General features: G+C 38.3%; 1 protein-coding gene across 1 annotated transcript; it reads right to left on the bottom strand.

Moving 5' to 3' along the window:
- Positions 1–2,735: 2,735 nt before the first annotated feature.
- On the bottom strand, positions 2,736–23,556 carry LOC109040345 (cytochrome P450 4C1-like). Its single transcript, XM_072304531.1, has 11 exons — positions 23,223–23,556; positions 21,020–21,126; positions 20,159–20,243; positions 18,513–18,698; positions 17,028–17,097; positions 15,888–16,014; positions 14,066–14,123; positions 12,388–12,488; positions 10,184–10,415; positions 9,005–9,184; positions 2,736–4,125 (listed from the first exon to the last, which is right to left on the bottom strand). The coding sequence occupies exons 1-11, from the start codon at positions 23,506–23,508 to the stop codon at positions 3,956–3,958; spliced, it is 1,602 nt and encodes a 533-aa protein (XP_072160632.1). The 5' UTR covers positions 23,509–23,556; the 3' UTR covers positions 2,736–3,955.
- Positions 23,557–24,998: the final 1,442 nt, after the last annotated feature.

The raw sequence follows: 24,998 nt of genomic DNA, 5'->3' as shown, positions 1-24,998 counted from the left end.
CCGGTCAAAGTTCCAAATGGCCGAAAATTGGCACCTCTGCTATTTGCACATGGATTTGCTTGAAACTCGGTATCTGGGGGTATTTTGGCACGAGAAAAACTAATTTAACGTTAGATTTTCAAAAAAACCCTAATTTTTCAAAATGGCGACCCGTTTAGGCTCAAAAAGGCCGAAAATTTGACAAACTCGATTTTTTTGCCAATGGATTCACCTGAAATTCGGTATCTGGGGTATTTTGACCCGAGAATAACGAATTCAACGTTAGATTTTTAAACAAACCCTAATTTTCAAAATGGCCGCCGATTAAAGTTCAAAATGGTCAACAATTGGCAACCTCGACTTTTTGCCGATAGATTCGCCTCAAACTCGGTGTTTGAGGGTATCTGGGTGGGAAACAAACGAATTCGACGTTATTTCACCGAGTTTCAGGCGAATATATCGGCAAAAAGTCGAGGTTGCCAATTGTTGACCATTTTGAACTTTAATCGGCGGCCATTTTGAAAAATTAGGGTTTGTTTAAAAATCTAACGTTGAATTCGTTATTCTCGGGTCAAAATACCCCCAGATACCGAATTTCAGGTGAATCCATTGGCAAAAAAATCGAGTTTGTCAAATTTTCGGCCTTTTTGAGCCTAAACGGGTCGCCATTTTGAAAAATTAGGGTTTTTTTTGAAAATCTAACGTTAAATTAGTTTTTCTCGTGCCAAAATACCCCCAGATACCGAGTTTCAAGCAAATCCATGTGCAAATAGCAGAGGTGCCAATTTTCGGCCATTTGGAACTTTGACCGGCCGCCATTTTGAAACGGTTTGAGATAATGACTTCCGAGTTGCGCGGAAAATTTTTTTTTTTATGCTCTTTCGAACGAGGTATCACAAAGGGGTCTTCTCATTTGAAAATTAAAAGTTAGGGTCCGTAACCCCCCCAAAATGGGGCCCCCCAAAATTTTTTTTGGGGGGGGGGTCAAAAAGTAGCTCCCTTTGATCTAGGAACACCCTCCAAGTTTCAAATCTCTACCTCAATTAGGTCAAAAGTTAGAGGGGGGGAGGGGACTTTACGAACACCCTGTATGGATTACATTTTGCAATAAGAAACCACTATTTCTGGCCCATTTTAGAAACAACATACATGCCAGTGGTTTCCCTATGCAGATTTGTGCTTTTATGGGAGAGCCAGAGATAGTGGTTCCTTATTGCAAAATGTAATCCATAGTTGTGTTATTCTGTCGTCCAAATTCTTCCTCTCCCGGCAGCTGCGAAAAATAACGTCATAAAATTATCGGGACTTTGCCGTACCGCTAATTTTGGCATTAACGTTGAAGACGCTTGGGCAACCTCTTTTCCCTGGGCGGGCCAGTATCTCACTGTCGGTTCATTCAACAGTGAGAATCGCTACGAAAAAGTGTCCTATCATGTGATTATTCAATTTCTTTCTTAATTTCTTCGCACGTGTTTAAATCACCAGGATCTTGTCTACGTCTCGACAATCGTATCTCTTTTTTTTTCATCAATCCTTTGTCTAACCATTGGTACCTTGGATGCTATGCCTTTGCACGACATTGATGTAGGTATGATTTTTTTTAATTTTTCCGCAATAAATTTAAAAATAGGTGGTTCCGCTAAAGTTGCGACAAAATGCCGCCAATTAAATCATTCAAATCGTAACACTTTACAGACTGACTCGTGATTTCCCAAAATAAGCATTTTTTGGAATTTAGTGACATAAATCATAATACACATATCGTCGCTCCTCTGACGTAGGGCCGTATTTCTATTCCATATGAGCCCAGGAAAGCATGGTATTATATGGGCAACAGGGCTCACGTAAAAAATGAGATACGACCTTACGTCAAAGGAGCGACGATATTTATGAAATTAATGTTCTCTCAAAAATATTTTTCAAGTTTCGAAGTCAGGAAATGTATTGAAAATGAAGTTCTCCACGCACTGTTTGGTTAATGACAGAAAAAACATTTTCGAAGAAGTACGAAAATACGGTATAAATCATGGCAGAATTGGTCATTTACATTATGATGAAAAAGGTGATCGTCGATGTTTGAATAAAACTTACTTTTTAGCGTTCGGTCCTGATGTTTACAAAATGTTCTGACGATGATCATTGCGGACCCATACATGGGTCCATTTTCACGTAGAAAAAGTGAACGCGGATACGCGAACTGATCGGGAAAGTGGAATGTATAGAAATAAGTAAATCCGTTTTAATACGACGCATTAACCAGTCTCTGGTTGTGTCGCCGACTATATACTAATTTTCCCCGTGTAATATTGGGTCACACGATATTCTGAATAATTGATTTAGATAAGGAAGCTGTATATCTTTCAATTGTGAAAAAATCAATTCCACCAATGTTAATCTTAATCTTAAAAATTATAATTAGAACTGACAGTACATTTAAAGCAAAAATAAAAAAGCGAGAAAGTGCAACAGGAAAAAAAACACTCTGGTTAGCGGCGGCGGCTTCTTCTGCTCCTACCTCAAAGCAGGAAAATTAATTGTTCATCATTCCTCTTTTCCTTTTTTCGTGAAAAAAATTAGCAGAGACAAAAAATCAAGAAATTGGGCGAAATATGTGGTTCGATCATTCTACTTATAATTAGCGATGCGAGGGAAAAATGAGACCGATGAAACAATCTGACTGATAGCCGAGCGACCATGCACAGCCTAATCTTGAACTCGTCGTCACAGAGATCATCAAGCGAGTTCACAGAAATCATCAAGCGAGTTCACTTGAATGCGAATTATTCTCAAATCAAAAGATTCTTTGGAATATCCTCCAAAAAAGTCACCATTCTTATGGCGTGTTCGATTGGGTTTCTCTTGGAAAAGGGTGGCAAGGACACCTAGGAAGATTTTGGCAGCAGGGAATTCAGGAAGCGATTAGAAGCCGGTGTCATTCGCCTCATGATCTGAGGTAGTATGAGTTTCTATGGCAATAGCATTTTGGCCTCAACTTGAGAGCTTTTTTGAGCTTGGGAATTGATTTCAGAGAAAACCAGTGGCACCATCGTGTTTCTCGCAAACTTTTACATTAGAATCAATAATCAAATCGCAAATTCCTCAAACGTGCAACATCTCCACTACCTCCTTTGTCCACTGCAACCAACCGCTTCCACCTATATGGAATCGCTTTATTTTCCCTACTTCCTCTTCTTCTATAATAGCTTTGTCTATCAATTCCATAATCAACCCACAGGTGAGCCTCTGTTTGGCAACAAATCGAGATAAAATATGTAGCGTAAAGGAAGAAAAACAACCATTAGGAGTCGGAAAAGTGTATTTTAAAAACTAGACATATCAATCATAATTGAAATTGTAACGAAGCTATGCTAATATTGGTGAATCATCAGGAGCTAGATTTTGTAAAAAAGTTAAGAGACGAAAGAAAATATTCGTTGAGAAATACAATCCTTTTTAAGAAATAAAAAAAAAATTAGAAAAGATGTTTCCTTCCAGAAGCTGTTTAACATCTTCAAATGAATCCGTGTATGATTTTACTTGGAAAAAAATGTCCGTGCCGTAAAAGCTGCTCTTGTTTCAAAACTCAAATTTTCATTGGGACCGGGCTATAAACAGGCTAGTACCGAATCAAATATCGGCAAATAAAGTTTAGTGTAATTCTGAAAGCTCAACTAGCTGGAAATTTTCTCTCGAGAACAAAATCGAAGTTGAGGAAATATTGAGTTGAATTTAAGAGAAGTCAAATTATTTATTTAGAGGTCTTACAGAGGAATGTAACGCATGACCTTTGTTTCTTTCGGTTCTAACTTGATGTGACTCGCTTTTTCTACACTAAACACAATTCATTTTTGTGAACTGCATTGATTTTAGTCCATGTTTGATCATGTTGCACTTACTCTCGCTAAGAATAAATTAAGTTTCTTCCTAATGTCTACAAATGAAGCTTATTTTGCGAGGCAGGTAAAGCGAACTTCTATCACCTTTGCTGGATTTTCACTCGGAATCCAGAAGAAGGAAAAAGCATGAATACCAAACGATAATCCATCTCTCTGAGATCTTTTGGCGGTTTTTCGTCAGTCGAGAGCTTGTACCTCAGCAAAGTGCTTGCGATCAGGAATTTCATTGACCGCATTGCATACTTGTTTCCTAAAAAAGATGAATAAACATCATATCAATGCCGATAAAAAAGCAAATCAACGGTGTAAGTCGGCAATTACATAACTCGGTTTGCGAAGTCGCAGACTTCCTGTCATACTTTATTCTATAAACGGAAACTACTCAACGGCAGTTCTTTAAAATTGCCGTGATGTTCCTTCTCTGTGCGGAGAAAATTCTGCATAAACTTCAAGGAATGATGTCAATTTGTTCTCCTTTAAAAAATGACATAGAGGCGGAGATTTTCAGACACCGCAAACGAGATATATGATTGCGGACCTACGCCGTCGAAATGTTGTTAAGTATCATGTTGAAATAATGAAACATAAAAGAGAATTCGGCGCATTAATGAAAATATAATGCTTTTATTTTGGAAGATTTGTATAAGAACCTATCTAAGCCCTATGAACTATCAATTTATGTTAGTTTTTTTAAAAAAAAAAATTCAATTAAGATTGACTTTTTTCGTTGAAAGGAGTACAGGAAGACATCATGAAATATGGTTAGGCTGATACAGGTTGCTTCCCGGCTGATTGAAATGATGCCGTCCGCATGATAGTCGGGGGGCATACGTAACAAAACTTATGTCCCGTGTGCAGATTCGTGAAGGCATATTGTATGATACATCAATCTCTTCGTTTTGATGTCTTGAAAAAGAAAATCGATGATGGCCATCTCAAATTTCATACAAAACCCCCCAAATTCAAGATGGCGGCCAAAATGGCGGTTTTGGGGTAAAAAAATTTGAAGTTTGCAAATACGTCGTGTCGGGTGTCGTTTCTTATGTATTTTTGATCGTAGAATCCGAATTTTCAGTCAAAAGTTAGCCCAAATGTCATTTTTAGGCCAAAATCCAAGATGGCGTCCAAAAATACCTCTTACGGGTACTAATTTGCCTACTCGGGTCTACATGCATTGTGAGGTATCAATTATTAGGTTTTCAGGGTCGTAGAGTCCGAAAATGAGGTCCATTTTCCGCTGCGGCTCTCAAGAAGCCCTAAAATCAAAGATGGCGCCCAAAATGGCCGCCGGTCTTGCGGATGAAACTGCCATTTAAGGCAGCTATAACAAACAATACGTTCAAAATTAAGTTTCTTGGGTCAAGAAGTTCGAATAGGAGATCAGATGTTTACTCCTACAAAAAATTAAGCCTCCGAATCGAAAATCGCTGCCGACATTGTTGCCAGTTAAAGGCGCAGACCGGTAAATGACTGATATTAAGAGATTTGCCGAAGGAGGGGTTTCGATATGGGCCGTTGTTGGGCCCATACCCTGAAATTCTTCAATTTCACGATTGTTTGCTCATTTAAAGTCTAAAGTTTGCGGAATGTATCATGATTTGGTCATTTCCGGTCTATTTAGGGGTCTAATACCGGCCTAAACATGAGACTAAAGGCCGATTTTGGCGAAAAATGCGGGTTTTTTTACATTCGACGTGACGCTGTTTCTTAACGATCCCATCATCGGAGGAGATTGTTGTCCTTCAAGTACGTTCATTAAGGATGTAAGATAGTCACTTTGCCCAATTTTCGTTGATGGCAAACCTTGCGCTCAGAGTTAAAACGATCTTCTTAGAATTTTCTTGTTTTTCATCATTATTAAAAATGGCATAAAAAGGGCGACTCATCTTAAACCAGAAATAGATTCATTGGTGGAAAATGTACGCAGCTGGTCATAACTGTCCTCCAAAAAATTAATGGATTAAAGCCTCCCCCCCCCCCCCAAAAAAAAGGAAAACCTGTGTTGCCATTTTTTATTGCCTAACATCACAGAAAACCGCGTGATTATTTCAGTATTTGGAGGCTGTTCTTCGTAGAGCACATTTAGCAAAGCTCAAAACCCTTGATTTTTCATACGTTACGATTATTGATTATATAAATGCGATTATCCATCATTATTTTGTTCATTACATGTAAGTATCTATAGAGACTCTTATCGTGGAGCGGCATTCCTACATATCATCGGTAAAAATCGAGAAAAATGCAACATTGAAACGGATATGAGAATTCTACTATCATCGCGCTGAGAATGTTAGCCTTATCCAAAACTAAAAATTCATTGCAATAAAATGTGTAATATTGGTTAAAAGGCAAGACGACATAGAACATGTTCTTATCCGGGTGGTATTACCTGCAGTGCAAAGTGGGCGATAGAGTCGTCAACTGCTGAGCTCATATTGCATCTCTCATTTGGTGCCTCACTCATTACAGACATAAGTCTGAGCCAGAGAAACTAAGCGTTTGCTAGATTAACATGCATGCGTCATTTCTCTAAAATTATGACATGGCAGCTCCAAACAAGAGGTTTGATGCAGGAGACAGGGAACCTGATGAAGAAGCAACTGATGAGGAAGCTGTTAGGTGGCTGGGCAGAAGTGAGGGAAACCAGGGTTTCAAATTATTTTTAGGAAGCAGAATTCTGATCGATCGCAGGCAATAAGAATGGCGGGGTGCAGGGATTGTCAGGGTGGTGAAAAATCAGCATTAAGCACTCGTGATTCTGACACATGGCTTACTTTTTTTTCGGATCTCAGATCACGGTCAATGATTCAAAGTTGCACCTTCGTTTGTAAATATCGTGTACAAAATTCGTAAGATAATAGGCCACCTACAAGCCCAAAATTTTAAAGCAATTATCACTAACACAAAATATAATCTACGTGCATCTCTGAATACTGTAATTCGAGTCTTACATATTTATTTCAAAATGCGCATATTCCGAGAAAGTGGCTGTAATCCTCGGCCAACTAGGATTTTTCTCGATTTTTACCGATGATATGTGCGAATGCCGCGCCACGATGGGAACCTCTACAGATACTTACATGTAATAAACAAAATAATGATGGATAATGGAGATTTCGCATATGTGAGGAATTTGCGATTTGACTGTTGATTCTTACGTAAAAGTTCGGGAGAAACACGATGGTGCCACTCGTTTTCTCTGAAATCAACTCCCAAGCTCAAAAAAAGGTCTCATGTTGAGCCCGAAATGGAGGGGATATCCCACACTATCCTGAGGGTCCACCCCTAAATCAAGACACACTCTCTATGCAAAGATAAGGAGCAAGTACATTCACAGGGCTACCAGTTTATTTGGGGACTCCACAACAGAAAACACAGCAACCTTGCTAATGTATTTGCTCCCTATCTTTGCATGGAGAGTTTGTCTTGATGTACAGGTGAACTCTCAGGATAGCGCGGGATATCCCCTCCATTTTGGTCTCAACTTAAGAGCTTTTTTTGAACTTGGAAGTTGATTTCAGAGAAATCCATTGCCACCATCGAGTTTCTCGCGAACTTCTACATAAGAATCCATAGTCAAATTGCCAATTCCTCACACATGCAACATCTCCATTGCATTTATATAATCACTAATCATGCGATCGTAACGTATGAAAAATCAAGGGTTTTGAGCTTTGCTAAATGTGCTCTACGAAGAACAGCCTCCAAATACTGAAATAATCACGCGGTTTTCTGTGATGTTAGGCAATAAAAAATGGCAACACAGGTTTTCCTTTTTTTTTGGGGGGGGGGGGAGTTTAATCCATTAATTTTTTGGAGGACAGTTATGACCAGCTGCGTACATTTTCCACCAATGAATCTATTTCTGGTTTAAGATGAGTCGCCCTTTTTATGCCATTTTTAATAATGATGAAAAACAAGAAAATTCTAAGAAGATCGTTTTAACTCTGAGCGCAAGGTTTGCCATCAACGAAAATTGGGCAAAGTGACTATCTTACATCCTTAATGAACGTACTTGAAGGACAACAATCTCCTCCGATGATGGGATCGTTAAGAAACAGCGTCACGTCGAATGTAAAAAAACCCGCATTTTTCGCCAAAATCGGCCTTTAGTCTCATGTTTAGGCCGGTATTAGACCCCTAAATAGACCGGAAATGACCAAATCATGATACATTCCGCAAACTTTAGACTTTAAATGAGCAAACAATCGTGAAATTGAAGAATTTCAGGGTATGGGCCCAACAACGGCCCATATCGAAACCCCTCCTTCGGCAAATCTCTTAATATCAGTCATTTACCGGTCTGCGCCTTTAACTGGCAACAATGTCGGCAGCGATTTTCGATTCGGAGGCTTAATTTTTTGTAGGAGTAAACATCTGATCTCCTATTCGAACTTCTTGACCCAAGAAACTTAATTTTGAACGTATTGTTTGTTATAGCTGCCTTAAATGGCAGTTTCATCCGCAAGACCGGCGGCCATTTTGGGCGCCATCTTTGATTTTAGGGCTTCTTGAGAGCCGCAGCGGAAAATGGACCTCATTTTCGGACTCTACGACCCTGAAAACCTAATAATTGATACCTCACAATGCATGTAGACCCGAGTAGGCAAATTAGTACCCGTAAGAGGTATTTTTGGACGCCATCTTGGATTTTGGCCTAAAAATGACATTTGGGCTAACTTTTGACTGAAAATTCGGATTCTACGATCAAAAATACATAAGAAACGACACCCGACACGACGTATTTGCAAACTTCAAATTTTTTTACCCCAAAACCGCCATTTTGGCCGCCATCTTGAATTTGGGGGGTTTTGTATGAAATTTGAGATGGCCATCATCGATTTTCTTTTTCTAGACATCAAAACGAAGAGATTGATGTATCACACAATATGCCTTCACGAATCTGCACACGGGATTACGTATGCCCCCTGACTATGACAACGTAAGTCAAGAGTTTCTCACAAATCTGTGAAGGGAAGTTCACTGCTAATGAAATGGGTGCTCAAAAGAACATCTCCAGTTTTTTGGCTAAAAGCCTTTGCATAGAAAACTTTCGACGGGACAAACGAAACACACCCTACGTGCATGGATCAAAAATAACGAGAGGCTTGTGCTCAAAAATAAAATACCTGGACAGACTCTGGGTCCACCCATGAATGGGATGAATGCGCCTTTAGGTCTGGATTTTTCATTGGCTGGTGAAAAATGCTCTGGATAAAACTCCCCGGGCCTTTGCCAGTACTTTGGATCGTGGTGGAGCTCATGAAGGCACATGAAAACGTTCATTCCTGCTGGTATAGTCATCTTATCTACAAACCAAACGCAAAGAGAGTTCGATAAATTCTGCCCCAAGGGAATTGCCCTTTTGAAGGGGAGTAAAAAAACTCGTGAAGTTCAAAGAAGTTTAACTTAATTTATACTGATAAAAATAGGTCCAAATACAAATAAGTGTTGTTGCTTAAAACCAAATTTCAGTTCTGCCTAAGTGTTGCCAATTCAAATGCCTAAATTATTGCACCTATATATTTTCCTGCCTCCAGCGATAAAATTGCCAGCTTTGAAGGAATTGCATGTTGCCTCCTTTGTACTCGAGGAAAATATGTGAACGAGTGAAATATTGGCGGATTTAAGATGGAGAACAATTGCTTTTTTATGTCAGTGTGCATGCAAAGAAAATTTGGAAAAGTGTGAACTGCAGGAATATCAAATCATGAGGTTTGATCCATAATCGTCGCCGAAATTTGGGAAAAACGATGTATCCCCCAGTAGCAGAACAAATTTTTGTTTTTCTAAGAAAAGTATAAAAAAAAACATATCTGTTATCTAAATGATCGTTTTGTATAAAAAAAACGTGTAACGCTTATACAAAAAAAAAAATCAAAGTTCAGACCTGACCGTAATATATGAAAAATAATAAAAGCTAGATTAGGTAATTTTTTTTATACACACATTTTTTATTTTTTTATATAACGCATGCATACGAAAGTGATAAAAGTGAACATTTTTATGTAACGATTATATAAAAAAATAGGTCATCATTTTCGTGAGTTTTTCGCGAATCAGAAGAATTTTTAGTATGTTCGCGAAAAGCTCACGAAAATTATAACATTTTTTTATATAATGGTCACATAAAAATGTTCACTTTTAACACTTTTGTATGCATGCATTATATAAAAAAAATTAACTTTCGTACATAATATTTATCTTTTCCTTCTGTGGTTCTGCTACTAGGGTCCCCAAAATTTTAGGAAAGGGGCCGTTCAACTCTGGGACACCCTGCATATTTAAATTTTTCTCGATTTTTTTACCGTCAACTTGGACGTCTTCTGTGATGTATCGGCTTGTAAGAGGAGCTCCAAAATGTCTTAGAGTCTCCTTGATGATCATCTCTGTGTAAATAAGTTTGGAGAGATCACTCAGCCTCACTTCTCCATCCACACAATTTTCCTTGATTTCTTGATAAGCTCGCTCCTGGACATCAGGATACAGCGCCAGCAGCTTAAATGCCCACGCATTCGTAATCGCTGTGGTAATAGAGCCCTTCGTTAAAAAACCAAAAAACAAATCCATCTTTAAACGAGAGAACACAATGCATAAAAAAATTGTGGGAAGGTAAAGAGGACATTATTGTGTCACCACTTTGATAGTGTCATAAATAAAAAAAAAAAAAAATTGAAAAAGTTTTGAAGTTGCTCTTTGGTTGGCTTTCGGTGACATTAAAGCACTACACAGCGTGCTTTTCTCTACTGAACTCGTGGGAAGCGAATGCCACTACAGAAAGTCTGAAAATCAACTCTTGAACACTATACGTGTTCACAATAAACATTGGTTGAATATGGCAATAATGCAAATGACGTCCTTTGTGTAATCTAACTTTTATTTAATCTAAGTAAAAATGACTTGTTCATAACTCGTTCAGAGTTTGATTTCCGAACTTCCAGCAGGCTGATTGTTGAAATCGCTGGACAAAGTGATAGAAAAAAGAGACAAAAAGGATATGGAAGGGATCCCTGCTAAAAATGGTGAGTACAAATAGTAGAAAATCAAAGTCATATAAATAGAATTTCAATTCATATGAAAAGAATTTCAACTCATATGAATAGAATTTCAAATTATATGAATAGCATTTTTAACTCATATGAGCAGAAGTTCTTTATTCACTTTTCGCCGACTCATGTGACTACAGATTCCAACTCATATGACTAGAGATTTCAACTCACGTGAGTTTAGCGTTGAATTTACCGTGTCCGATATCTCAGAAAATAGTCACCGCATCAAAAAAATTATAAGGACAAATTGTTCTTATTTGTCAAATTTACATATTCAGTCGGTGTCTCCTGGTCAAAAACACCACTTCTGAAACATTAAAACTATTGAATTCATATGAGTTTAACTTTTCTACTCTTATGAGTAGAATATTTAAGTGATATGAATGGGATTTCTACTCATATAAGTAGGAAATTCTACTCATGTGATACGGCAACTTCTGAATAGCCTACTCATCATTTTTAGCAGGGATATTCTATTGGTGGAAGTGGGAGGTTGCACTAGATAATTGAGTTAGGTAATAGACTAACTAACGGTAACCCACGCAAGAGACCCTTTTGTTAGTCCATAATTTTTTCCTTAGTCGATAGGAGTTACCCATTTCAACTGATAGGATCGCTCCATACTCCATATGTCCTCTTTGTCTATTGCTTTGTCTATCAATTTCAACAATCAGCCTGCTGGCATGTGAGTCGTTGTCTACGCAAGATTTGGAAGCGGATACATGTGAAATTTATTCCTGTTTCAGAATTGTCTGCGGGCTGATTGCTGAAATTTATAGACAAAGCGATAGATTAAGAGGACACAGAGAGTATGGAGCGATCCTTTTAGTTGAAATGGTTGATTCCTATGGATCAAGGGAGAAAATGATGTACTAATTTAGGGTTTCTCGAGGGTTGTCGTTAGTTAGTCTATTTTCTACCTTCTTCGCCCTTTGCAACCGCCAGCTTCCTCCAATAGGATCCCCTCTCCTCCCCTGTGTCTTCTTTGTCCATAGCTTTGTCTATCGATTTCAAAAATCAGTCTGCAGGTGTCCAACTATTTCAATCACAGCCCCTGATAATAAGTTGATCATGGGAAGGTTTTAGATCCACTTTTCGCACGCATAGAAATAATCCAGACGTATTTTGGGACTATGCTTAGTGTGCCGAGTGCGGTTTATGGTTCGTTTATTTTTGGCTAAAACGGGAGCGATTTTATTTAAGGTACCTCTGCGACTAAGATTGAAAGCAATGGTAGCCAATGATAATGTTTATGGTGTTTCACGGCAACTTTTTGATGCAGTATGAGCTCCATTGAGCGAAGTTCTTCAGTGAAAAAATGTTCGCTGTCCTTGGAAAATAATAATTTCGGATTTCTAAAAGTTCAGAAAATACATCTTTCTGACACCCCTGTACCATTAAGTGAAACCAACTACGTTTATTTTATTCTATCAACTCCATGGTGTTGGTGCTAGAATACTCACTGCAACAAACATTTCAAAGACCTCTGAAATAATATGATCCTTTGTCAAGTCGCCTGTATCCAACTTATCCAGCAACGAGTCAATATATATTTGTGGACCCTCTGAAATGCGGTATTAAAAAAATATATATATTAATGGAAAAATCATGTCAAGGGTGAAATTTGCAATGCAAATATAATGCTTTGAGTGTCATAAAATGTTATACATTTATTTGTTCAAAAGAAAGGCAACTGATGCTTCCACGAAAGTTGCCCACGGTATTTAAATTCATGATTCGAATACTACCACTCGATTTTTTCCGAGGTTTAAGCATTGATTTTACAAAATTCAAATTAAGCAGCTGGCATAATAATACGTTAAAAAATGCCCTATTTTCTAATGTATGCGGTATATAAAACTTGGGGGCACGCCACCCCGGCCGGAATGCAGCCAAGCTCCCACAGAATGCTTAGCACCATCTAAGGCCAACTTTGCAGACCTCAAGTAGTCGATCTAAATAGTTCGGGACATTTTCTATTGATCGCCTCGAAAATCATGATAATATCGGCACATTAGATCTTTAGAACAAACTGTGACAACACATGATCATTTCCATTGTTCACGTGGAAGAACTCTCAACTTTATCTGGGCCGTATTTCCAAAATCTGAATAGAGCGGGCTTGTCTAAAAAGGTGCGGTGGCGTTTGCGGACGTGGCGTTTGCGGATTCTAAGAATCGGGTGGCGTTTGCGGATTCTCATATTTTGATGGTGGCGATTGCGGACAGGCGGAACAGGGCCGGTGGACTTTGCGGACAGGAGAATTTCGGCGGTGGTGATTGCGGACGGAGGGGTAGGCACCTACATATGCTGCCCCCCACCCCTGCGCTGTATATTAAAGAGAAAAATTACCGGAGAGGCTCTGGATTCCTTGCCGTGGATGTAGAATGAAAACAATATTAGTATTAAACATTAGTATTATATTAGTTAAATTAAAATGTGTTTTCATTTTTCGTTGTAATTTTTTGACTTTCAGTAATTTTGGACTAGAATTTACAACATATTTTTCATCCTAAAAATGAACTGAAACTGACGATTTTTCAGTTTCTTGATTTCTGATATGCCTGTTTTTAAACATTTACTGTACGTTCACAGCTCATATGTTTTTATACTAATATAATACTAATGTTTAATACTAATATTGTTTTCATTCTACATCCACGGCAAGGAATCCAGAGCCTCTCCGGTAATTTTTCTCTTTAATATACAGCGCAGGGGTGGGGGGCAGCATATGTAGGTGCCTACCCCTCCGTCCGCAATCGCCACCGCCGAAATTCTCCGGTCCGCAAAGTCCACCGGCCCTGTTCCGCATGTCCGCAATCGCCACCGTCAAAATACATATGAGAATCCGCAAACGCCACCTGATTCTTAGAATCCGCAAACGCCACGTCCGCAAACGCCACCGCACCGTCTAAAAATTATTTCACCTGACGACATCCAGAAAATTCTTGGAAATCGGCCGTAAAAAACGGTAAAACAAACTGTGACAAAATATAAAAATTTAGAGGGTTAAAGAGTTGATAGATGGCAATGATAGAGGTTATCCAATTTAAGTTTACCCTCTCGTTTTTCCCTTCATGATTTATTTTCAAGTTCCAACCGGTCAAGAATTGTATTACCCGCCTGTCCCTTAGTCCTTACCGGAATGTTGCCTTTTTAATCCAGCCGTTTCTCTCTCCTTGATTCTCTGCTCCACAATCTGAAATAAAGCAAAGGTGGTTTGTCATGCCTGCCAAAATCATCACAAGACGCCCAGCAAAAAGAAGGAAAAAACAAGCAGTGAACTCCAACACAATGTGTTGATAAGGCGCGTCATTAACTCGCACATATCAACCCCTTTAGTTTTAATTTACAGAGATTTCAAAATAGGCAAGTAGCACAACAAGAGAATTCATACGATCCAACACTGAGAGGTCAACGACGCACTTTGACGAGACCGTGTATTGTGAATGTAAAAAGCCATTCGAACGAGTTTAAGTTTTTTGATCTACCCCAAGCAAAACCTTTTTGACAAAAAAAAAATGTTCGTTCAGGCACACCGTGTATTGTATGTAGTACTGCTGCTATTCAAACCTTATCTTCAGGTCAAAATTCTTACAAGGAAGCCCCTTGCAAGAGGCGAATTTTTTGTAATTTCTCCCAATTTTTTCTCCGTTATATAATTGAATTGCTTGTCAAATTCTGAGGTCAATTATATTTAATTGTAATTTATACATTTCTTTTTTTCCCTTCATTTTATTTTTTGTCTGGAGAAGTTTCGTTGATTTCTTCGGATTTCGAATACTGTAACTTCTCTTCTATTCGGCCGATTTTTATGTATGAGACCTCTTTTAATTCGTCTTTTAACGGAGAGTAAGGAAAAAATTGCTAAGTACACGCGAAACAATTTTTTTTGAAAATTGGACGAATCTTAGCGTGACGGTGAAATGGGTAATCAAGCGTAAAATCAAGGGTGAGGGTCCGGATCGGGTCGCTCGGGAGGACAAAAGACACTTCCTCGCCGTCGGGACAGAGGTCCGGTGTGCGGGGAGGAGAAGGGTAAGTGGTTTTCTGTAAAAGCAAACTGATTTCTGTATGTGTTATGGTTAGCACATGGTCTAATGAGTTTTGAGGCTCATCACAGATTGCACTTACGTCTTTCCTGGGTGGCCTTCGCTATCAGAGGAAAGGTACCAACTTTTGAAAAGCCTACCAGTGGTGTGGAGATCTGTCAAAGCAACGTTATGAACGAAACGGAGGAGTAAAATTCTCATTCCTAGAGTGCCGGCCTGGTCAGCCATCCTCGAATCAGTTCGCTTGTTTCTGCTTATATATGCATATTTTAAATCAGCGCGTCCTACTCTTAGGCTTTTTTTAAAAAAACCAAGTAACGTAGACTCTTGGTATTCACTGCACATAAACTAATGAGCCCCAGAATGAGAAACAACTTTAAATCATAATTATTGACGGATAAATAAACTTTTTACACGCTTTGGAAAATCTCAGAAGTTCGCGGTAGTCACTTTTCGGTAAGGAACTAAGGGACTCGGTTATTGTATCGAGTGGGGGGTCGAAACGATCGCAAAGGCGGTATACTACGTATACGCGCCAACAGTAGCAGCATCATGAAACTACAGAGTTTGAACCTGTCTCGACTTAAAAAAAAAGAAGTAAAAATCATTATACCTTTTTGGATATATTTTTTGCATTAAAATCAATTCCTCTGAATATAAAAAAGAACCATCTGCTTAAAGGTAAGAGTTAAACTTTTGCATTCGCTGTGTAGCTTTTCCCTCAGTACTGTTTCAAAAATTCAAAATCATACTCTATTATATGTATAAAAGCACGAGAATAACTCGTAATAAATAAAGCCTGTGGCGCGGAGCGCTCCGGAGGTTAAACTGAGGAGCGGTCAGGGGGCTTAGCCCCCTGGCATATCGTAGGAACATTATTGCGCAGCAAGAAAAACGGGTGATAATCTTACCTCACGAGGTACGCATTGACATTCGTATAGTAATTTGTCTATTAATTTCCTCTTTCCTGTAAGCGAATAGACAAAATCTGGCCAGAGTAGTAGAGAATATACTCTTTCATGAATCATCTCGGCTGCTCTGTAAGGTAAAAGCAATAATTTCTTTCACGTATCAAGAGAAACCTTAAGAAACTTTATACATTCACTTTCTGGAGCCTAGAAATATACAGAATGGGCCTGTTGCATGCAAGAGATACAGCCGCGCGAATAGACTTTTTAGAGGTTAAATGACACGAAAATTACGATGCTCACATTAAAAAAGTCTGAAATACACTCCTTACTGCGCACTTTGCGTTGTTAGGAACGCGCTTTTTCAAATTTCCCGCGTCTGAGGGCAGTTTTCTAACGGAAACAATTAACGGCAACTCGCGGCTATTTCCGGTCAACTAAAACTGACAACGTAACCTAAAAATCGGAGCTCGTGATATCGTGAAATGAAATGTAGAAGGATTGCGTTAGATATTTAAAAGTTGATCGATTTGGTTACCGCATAAAGCGTATATGGACCAATATAAGAGATCACGTTGGGTTTGTAAACAAACTGAAGGAAAAAATAACAACAACAACAACAACAACAACGACTCGACATCTTCCGGAAATCACCGAGCCCGCCGTTTGCTCGTTTCCGGTGATAAGAAAACTGCCCCCAGACGCGGGAAATTTGAAAAAGCGCGTTCCTAACAACGCAAATTGCGCAGTAAGGAGTGTATTTCAGACTTTTTCAATGTGACCATCGTACTTTTCGTGTCATTTAACCTCTAAAACGTCTATTCGCGCGGCTGTATCTCTTGCATGCAACAGGCCCATTGAAAATAAACTATATAACCATTCATGCTCATGATCAAGGTTTCGTGATGAGGGAATGCATTCCACCGACAGTTTCTTTTGAAATAGATAACATTGATACTATCACATGATAGAATATGTATAATTTCAGAACATCTTTTTTCGTAGCACGAACGGTGATATTCGAAAAAGTAATCTCGCCAGTCGAAAAAAGTGATAACCTTACTACAGAAAGCACTAAAGCTACATCAAAGACTGAACAGTTGACGGATCCCCTAAGATATCCATTGAGAATATTCGACTTACTGTAACATAGCAGTGGAAAGTCGGATTGAGGGATTCTCCTGGGCGCGTATACGAGTCCCAATCATGTTGTCTGAAAAAAGAGGTATGCGAAGTCTTAAAAATAAGCTATACATTTTAATGGGTTTTGAAAACATTTTATAAAGGCTCAACAATTTCATCATTTTAATAAAACTTTCTAGAAATATTTTTAAAAATATTGAAATTACCATTGAAACTTTAAAGCCTTTTAATGATGTTTTCACATTTTGAATGTGTTTGTAAGATGACCGAAAAATGATCATAATATAGGTGTGATGTATAAAACCGTGTGTTTGTTACTCCAACTTATCTCCTCTTAGACGTTTCAAAGTCGTTTCTGAAATAGTTTGGTTTTTTCCCGCGTTAAAAAAACATCGGTGAAAGATTTATTCTGTGGCTGATCAAGTAGAGTCATCTTAATATTGAGTTTTTAAGCAATATGCGGCTCTTTATTTAGTGGGCGGTCTCATAATTGAATCGGAGCATCACACTTCACCCTATCATCTCTTATTGTCAACGAAGATTTATCCTTTTAATTATTTTTTTCACATTTTGAAAATGTTTTTAAGATTATTGAAAAAGGACCATATAAAATAATGATAAAAATAATGTAATGTAATGTACATATAATGTATAAAAACGCATGTTTGTTACTCCATAACTCATTTCTTCTTAGACATTTCAAAATCGTTTCTGAAATATTTTAGTTATTTTCCGTGTTAAAAAACATTGGTGAAAGATTCATATTATGGTTGATAATGTAGAATCATCTTGATTTTGAGTTTTTAAGCAATATTCGGCTCTTTATTTAGTGGGCGGTCTTATAATGGACCTCTACACAAGGTACGAATTTAAGCATTCTGAAACATGTTCCTTATCCCAAATTTCACCTAAAACACGATTCGCGCAACGAAAATTCCTGAAATTGACTCCCTACCGAGATATTTAGTGTTCCTTGAAGCGTGAATTCAAACCTCCCGCTCAAGAAAACTCGATGGTCTACGTGAGTCAAACCGCACACAAAACGTTACCGCGGCAGTCACTGCGATACAAAAATATGGCAACCCCAATCTTGACACTTTGCTTCAGCCACAGCAAATTGTACCTTGAACAATGAAAAGTGAGGAAGAAGCATTGCTCGGTTAAGAAGCCTAACAAAGTCGTTGTGCGGTATGCAATTTGACACACGTAGAGTAATGCGTTTCTTGTCACCGGGCAGTTCAAATTTCCCGTAACCAATGTAAAATCAAAACATTAATATCTGAGTTTCGAGTTAAATTCAATAATATTCAATGAAAGAGGCGTGTTTATCGTGAAATTCTGGTTAGGAAACATGTATTACAATGCTTAAATTTCGTACCTTATCTAGTGGTCCATTGCATTGGTGAATTATACTTCATCCTATCATCCCTTATTGTCAACGAAAATTGAGCGAACCCTCGAGTTTAAAGGGTAGCGTGTGCTTACCGCAGATCATGTCTATAGTGCACAAATGGACGGGGATAAATATGTCAAACCCATCACCGCCTACATGCTGTTTTAGTTGATGGACGAAGACTTCGCCATGGTGGTAAAAACTATCATCAAAAAGCATCAAGACGTTGGTCCGAAAGCTTGGATTCACGATATTGCGCAGAAAACGCCACTCTGCTCCTGGAAAAAGTGAAAATATAAGTTGGCCGTTACTTTAGGGATATATAGATGCTTTTTGAATGACTTTGTAGTTTATTGTGTAACCACTCACTGGGAAAAATACATTGGATCTAGAGTCTAGAGTCTTGAAAACATTGAAAAGAAAAAGGACTCTTGATTCAATCAGATTTAAGCTTAAATCAAAAGGAAATCCGCTCAAATGAAGAGGCTGGGTTCTTGATTTAAGCTTAAATCTGATTGAATCAAGAGTATTTTTTCTTGTCGATGTTTTTAAGAGTCTGGACTTTAGATCCAATGTGTTTTTTTTCCAGTGTGATGATGACTGCTGTGACAGCTCGAAACGTCTCGTATGTCGACGGTGAAACTACCAAACCACGTATCTCGGTTTGCGACGTCGCAGACTTCCTGTCATACTTTATTTTTTAAATGAAAAACTACTTAATGTCCAGTCTTGAAAATTTCTGTGATTTTTCCTCTTTGTGCGGAGAAAACTCCGTGAAAATTTCAATGAATGATATTGATTTGGTCTACTTCAAAAAAATAAAATGTGAGCGTAGATTTTTAAACACCGCAAACGAGATACGTGGTTTGGTAGTTTCACCGTCGATGTGTATTTCCACCATTGTACAACGAGTAATGCCTGTTTCAAATGACCTAATTTTATCATTTCTTAATTTGTAAATAATTGGCTATAGCTCAAGTCACATGTATGAAGAGATCATTAATATTATGAAAAAATGAAGCAGTTGGCACTCCCTCATTTCTTCTAAAACCCCCTGTCGCCACCCTTTCACTGGGCGACCCCTTCGTCTCCTCCCAGAAAGAACCACTAGCGCACCGGGATGCTACTCATTATTCAACATGGCCGACGCCAACCCACCAAAAACCACGTGACGAGACGGAGCTTCATCAACCAGCGTGCTCCTATTTTCATTTTTTTGTGTTCATAAAGACCATGGTGCTTCCTTGCAATTTGCGCGCGGAAGCCTCAGAAATGTTGAATATTGTGTAGCATCCTAGTGCGCAAAGTATTGTGTGGAAGGACTGTGAAATGAAGTCGCGATCATCACCAGACACCACCTCTCTAACTTTTGAACAGATTAAGATGGAGAATTGAAATTTTGTGAGTGCTCCTAGGTCAAAGAACGACCTCCAAATTTTATGGGAACCTCCTTGCAAAAAAGCAAGAGTTTTAAGGTTTACAGGGAGCATGCGGAACTTATGGATCACCCTGTGTACTGTTGATTCCCGAATTTTTCGTGTCATTCATAAACCCGGTGAAGACAGTCTTTCTTTTTAGCGCCCGAGCAGGAAAGCTATCAACAGGGTCATTCCAAAGCAGGCTAAATGTTCTCAAGGCAGTACCTAATTCTCTTACCTCGCCAAGAAAAAAACTATCGAACATTTAAATGAATGTTTCTTGTATTTTTTGGAGGACATTTTCTCTTTATGGCACTTACCGAAAGCAGAGAACATCGACCTGGTAGCCATTTTAAAGTATGCATAGTGGTAAGTTTTTTCAACATTTCCGGAAGATAGAACTGCCTGAAATACGACAGAAAATGAACAAGGTGTTGAAATGAATGCAAGATGTTCAGTTAATTGGGGTTGAGCAGGAACCCATAAGACCACATTCATGTCAAGGCCCATCTCACACTGGAAATTTTTACTTTTGCTGTAAATACTTACATCCATTCCGTTTATCATCAAGATTTAATTGCTCTTGTAATTATTTGTAAGTCCCTCGATTATAATGAAGAAATTAATCAATCATGTGCTAACTAAGAGTTGCAACTTACACCGAAAAAAATTGGTGCTCTAGTAACATCTAAGATGTTTTAAAAAATTTGCAACAGCTCTTGGATGGTGTCATTACCGATGTCATATTATTTTTTGGTGTTAAAGTTACATCCTAGGATGTTACTTGTACATCATTAGATGTTATTTTTACATCCTACGATGTTACTTTTACATCCTACGATGTTACTTTTACATCCTACGATGTTACTTTTACATCCTACGATGTTACTTTTACAACCTATGGGATGTTTCTTCAGCACCAAAGTGTTAATGACGACACCCAAGAGTTGTCGCACATTTTTTAACACTTTCTTTTTCAATGTATCATAATACTGTTACACTTTTTCTTCGGAAAATATTGCTCAGCTCCACCTTCTCAATTTTAATAAAAGAAAAAAAACGATGAAAAAAAAGTTTATTTTTACTCTTGAACAACAGCTTGAATGATAAGTCAATGTTAAAGAAATATATTAGATTATATACTATATACCACATTTCAAGGTTGAAAGTCAATTTCTTACATTGAATACTTCCCGACTGCTTGTGACCACGTGAGGCTCTTCCCGCTCCCATAATCCAGCGACACCAGGATAATTCTTCGCAAATGTTTTAAATTTGGAACATATATCTGAAAATAATCCGTAAATCGATGCATATGAATTTAGTATATAGATTTATAACTCGATTGTCAAACCGATTATATCCTTTGGCTGTTGGGCCCAAGAAATGATCGACACGATAGAGATGGATTTTTGGCGGAGGTCGGCTGAAATCTTGAGGAGAGAACGTATCAGAATGATGAAAGAGTGGCAATACCCCGGGATTGCCATCTCTGTGCCGCTCTCTGATTGGTTCATCAGTTTTAGGCTATCATGTAGCTGCAAAGTTGGCCCAATGTGAACAAACCCGACCCAGAGGAACACGCATTATTGGCTGAGAAATGAATGATGATCACACACAAAGGTTAATTTTCGGCATAAATATCCATCCAAGTTCGATCCAAGAGACGTGGACGTTAAAGATATAACTGCAAGCAGATTGTTAAAATTGATCGACAAAACGATAGACAAAGAGATGTTTATTTAATAAAAAATTTAAGTGCTGTTTCATGTACATCACTTAAATATTACTAACTATTTTAGTTTATGTATATATTATTCTACCTCTCCTTCTCTATTGCTTATGATAGGAGTATGCATCGGTCCTATTGGTTGAAATGTGTGGTTCTTATAGACGGACTAACTAATGGGTCTCTCGTGGGTTGCCATTAGCTTACCTACTATCTACTTCCTTTGTCCACCAATAGGATGCCTCCGTATCCCTTTTGCCTTTTTTGTCTACAGCTTTATCTATACATTTCAACAATCAACCCCCTGTGCAGTATATTATAACCATGCAGTTGGTATGATATGGGCATCTGCAAGATGGCCGATTAAGTTGCTGAAAAAGGCTTTGGGGTATGGGTTCCCCCAGCAGATAGGCGTCGGAGAGGGTGTCTGGCTGAAATGTGGATAGTGGGCATCCAAAAAAATATGGAGGGATGCTAGTTTCCGGAAGATCTCTACAATATTCTTTCTCTATAATTATTCTTTCGGCAGTTAGGCGTCGCAAAGTACCCTAGCAGTGCACCCTAAAAGCAGCAATAATACATAAATTTCGACGGTGTGTGTAAGTCGGCAATCACATAACTCGGTTTGCGACGTCGTAGACTTCCTGTCATACTTTACTTCTTAAACGGAAAAGTACTCAGGTGCAATTCTTTAAAACTGCCATGATTTTTCTTCTCTATTCAAAGAAAATTCTGCAAAAACCTCAAGCAATGATGTCAATTTGTTCTCCTTTAAAAAAATAACATAGAGCGGAGAATTTCAGACAGCGCAAATGAGATATGTGATTGCGGACATACGCCGCCCATTTATCAATTTAGCAAAAATTTGAATGTAAAGCCAACAAACCTTTTGTTTCATGCCTATTTGAATAGTATCAGTGCAAAAAATGCTGATATTTTTAACCAAGAAATGAGGTTAGGCGTCGCAAAGTACCCTAGCAGTGCACCCTAAAAGCGACTAATAAATCAATTTCGTAGGTATGTGTGAGTCGGCAATCACATAACTCGATTTGCGACGTCGTAGACTTCCTGTCATACTTTACTTTTTAAACGGAAAACTACTCAGATGTAATTCTTTAAAACTGCCGTGATTTTTCTTCTGTGTGCGAAGAAAATTCTGCATAAACCTCACACTGAAAAAAAAAAAAACATTGGATCTAGAGTCCAGACTCTTAAAAACATCGACAAGGAAAAATACTCTTGATTTAATCAGATTTAAGCTTAAATCAAGAACCAAGCCTCTTAATTTGAGCGGATTTTTTATTTATTTAAGCTTAAATATGATTGAATCAAGAGTCCTTTTTCTTGTCAATGTTTTCAAGAGTCTGGACTCTAGATCCAATGTTTTTTTTTTCTAGTGGAAGGAATGATGTCAATTTGTTCTCCTCTAAAAAAATAACATAGAGCGGAGATTTTCAGACACCACAAACGAGATATGTGATTGCGGACTTACGCCACGCATTTATCAATTAAGCAAAAATTTGAATGTAAAGCCATTGTTGCCTAATATTTTGTTTCATGCAAATTCGAATAATATCAGTGCAAAAGTTGCAGATATTTTTAACCGAGAAAATGTGCTAACCAAGAAATGAATTCTACCGAAAAAACATACTTACTATTCCGCGTGGTCCCTGCAAAAATGTAGCTCGCGCCTACAAACGGAAGAGGAACAGGTCCAGGCAGCGATGCCAAGAGTGAGTATATTCTCCGATATTTCCACCGCTGATAGAGCGCGCGGATAACCAGCGCACCAATCAAGCAAATCCATAAAATATGCGAGATTTTTAATCGTGGAATATTGACATCCATGCTGGCTGGTTTGTGTGGCAACCTGCAAAGTGTGAAGGTGTAGGTCAGTCTGAAGTCTGTTGCCTGTGAAAAAAAACCATTTTGCAAGGTCATTGAATTTGCGAGTCACCAACGGCTACGAGAATCAATGAGAGACCTACCGAAATGCGGAGGCACATCGATGCGACGGTGAGACTGCAAAAATGCGTATCTCGGTTCCGGTGTTTAAAAATCTCCACTCTTGGTTTATTTTCTAAGAGGAGACCAAACCAACACCATGGCTTGAAACTTGTACAAACTAGGTATTCTGCACATAGAGAGTAAAAATCACCGATATTTTGATCAAGAAATAACGATCAGTAGTTTTCCACGTAGAAAATATTAACTCTAACAGGCAACGCCGCAAAATGAGATACACATTTTCGCAGTTTATACATGCATCCTTTCTGAATAATCTCTGTATAAAGTTTGTTGTTTGATAAAACTCTCTATGGCGCCCTGACAATTCCATCGGTATTCTTAATTTTTATGCCAGTACAGGACATACATTTTAATTGTATTTCAGCAATGTCATGCTTCAAATATTGCGGATTAAAATGATAAGCAGCTTCGAAGAAAGAAAGGTAGGATTGACGATACCCAGATTTGAATTGACACAGTGATGAATTATGTTAACTTTAACCCACACTTTTGTTATGGTCACAAAAGTTTAATCAAAGAGCTAAATCTGATTTGGCGTCAGCTATTTCAACTTTCATATCCTAGTTTTGTTTGATATGTATTTCGGCATTTTGCGTCCCAACACTTTGATACCTAGGTTTGACTTTGGCTCTGGCATCAATGACTCAATTTTGAGTTTTTGAGGACATTAATTTTGGAGGATAATATTTGTAGTGGAAGCCATGAACGTATTTTACATGTAGTTTGCGTTTTGCTAAAAGGAACCAGCATTCCGTCGTTGCGAAGGTTGCGCAACTTACATTCGTTGCAATGAAATCATGCAAAACTGCACCACTGAAGTCATGCAAAAAATTAAATTTTCATGCAAAGGTAGGTAATTTTCCCTTAGAACCTACAGGTTATTGCGAGTAAAGATTAAACTTGTTTAGATGTTCAGTTTTTATTTGCAAGTTAAAAAAAGGTGCACCATCTCATAGCGACTGCAGCAAATGCAATCCATGTGAGTTTGACTCGTTTGGGAAAATATGGAGGGGGGGGGGGGGAAGCCCGCACATCAAACATAGTGTGAGATTGAGGCAAACCGGGAAAAAAGTCTAGCTGATAAAGAAAACAAAGTCACTGTGGGAAAAAAAGCCGGTAGAATTACCAGGAAGGTGGTAAAATTACGGGAAAACCGATGAATCGCCTATTAGGAGCATTAATAATTTTACCAAATCTTTCTATCCTTTTTCACCTGAGGCTTCTGAATTCAAAACTGGCTTGCCCTTAAATATTACACCCACACGAATAATGCTGCCAATTCAAGATCATTCTCACACTGTTTGACATCTAACGATGCGTTTATCAGCAAGTTTTTCAGGCATTTTGGTTTTTTCGTCCGTTCTGAATTCTTCCTAACTTGGATAATTGCTCTGTTATTTTCA

Source organism: Bemisia tabaci, chromosome 9 (genome assembly GCF_918797505.1).
Source record: "Bemisia tabaci chromosome 9, PGI_BMITA_v3".
Classification (NCBI taxonomy): domain Eukaryota; kingdom Metazoa; phylum Arthropoda; class Insecta; order Hemiptera; family Aleyrodidae; genus Bemisia; species Bemisia tabaci.
The sequence above is the reverse complement of the archived record's forward strand: the minus strand, read 5'-3'. Positions and strand labels throughout refer to the sequence as shown.

What these genes read in the sequence shown, in the direction of transcription:
- LOC109040345 (XM_072304531.1), bottom strand. Translation starts at nt 23,508, where the DNA reads ATGACCTTGCAAAATGGTTTTTTTTCACAGGCAACAGACTTCAGACTG. An exon ending in GTCGATGTTCTCTGCTTTCG is followed by an intron (nt 18,699 to 20,158) that starts GTAAGTGCCATA and finishes CACTTTTTCCAG; the next exon opens with GAGCAGAGTGGCGTTTTCTG. An exon ending in CACTATAGACATGATCTGCG is followed by an intron (nt 17,098 to 18,512) that starts GTAAGCACACGC and finishes CTCTTTTTTCAG; the next exon opens with ACAACATGATTGGGACTCGT.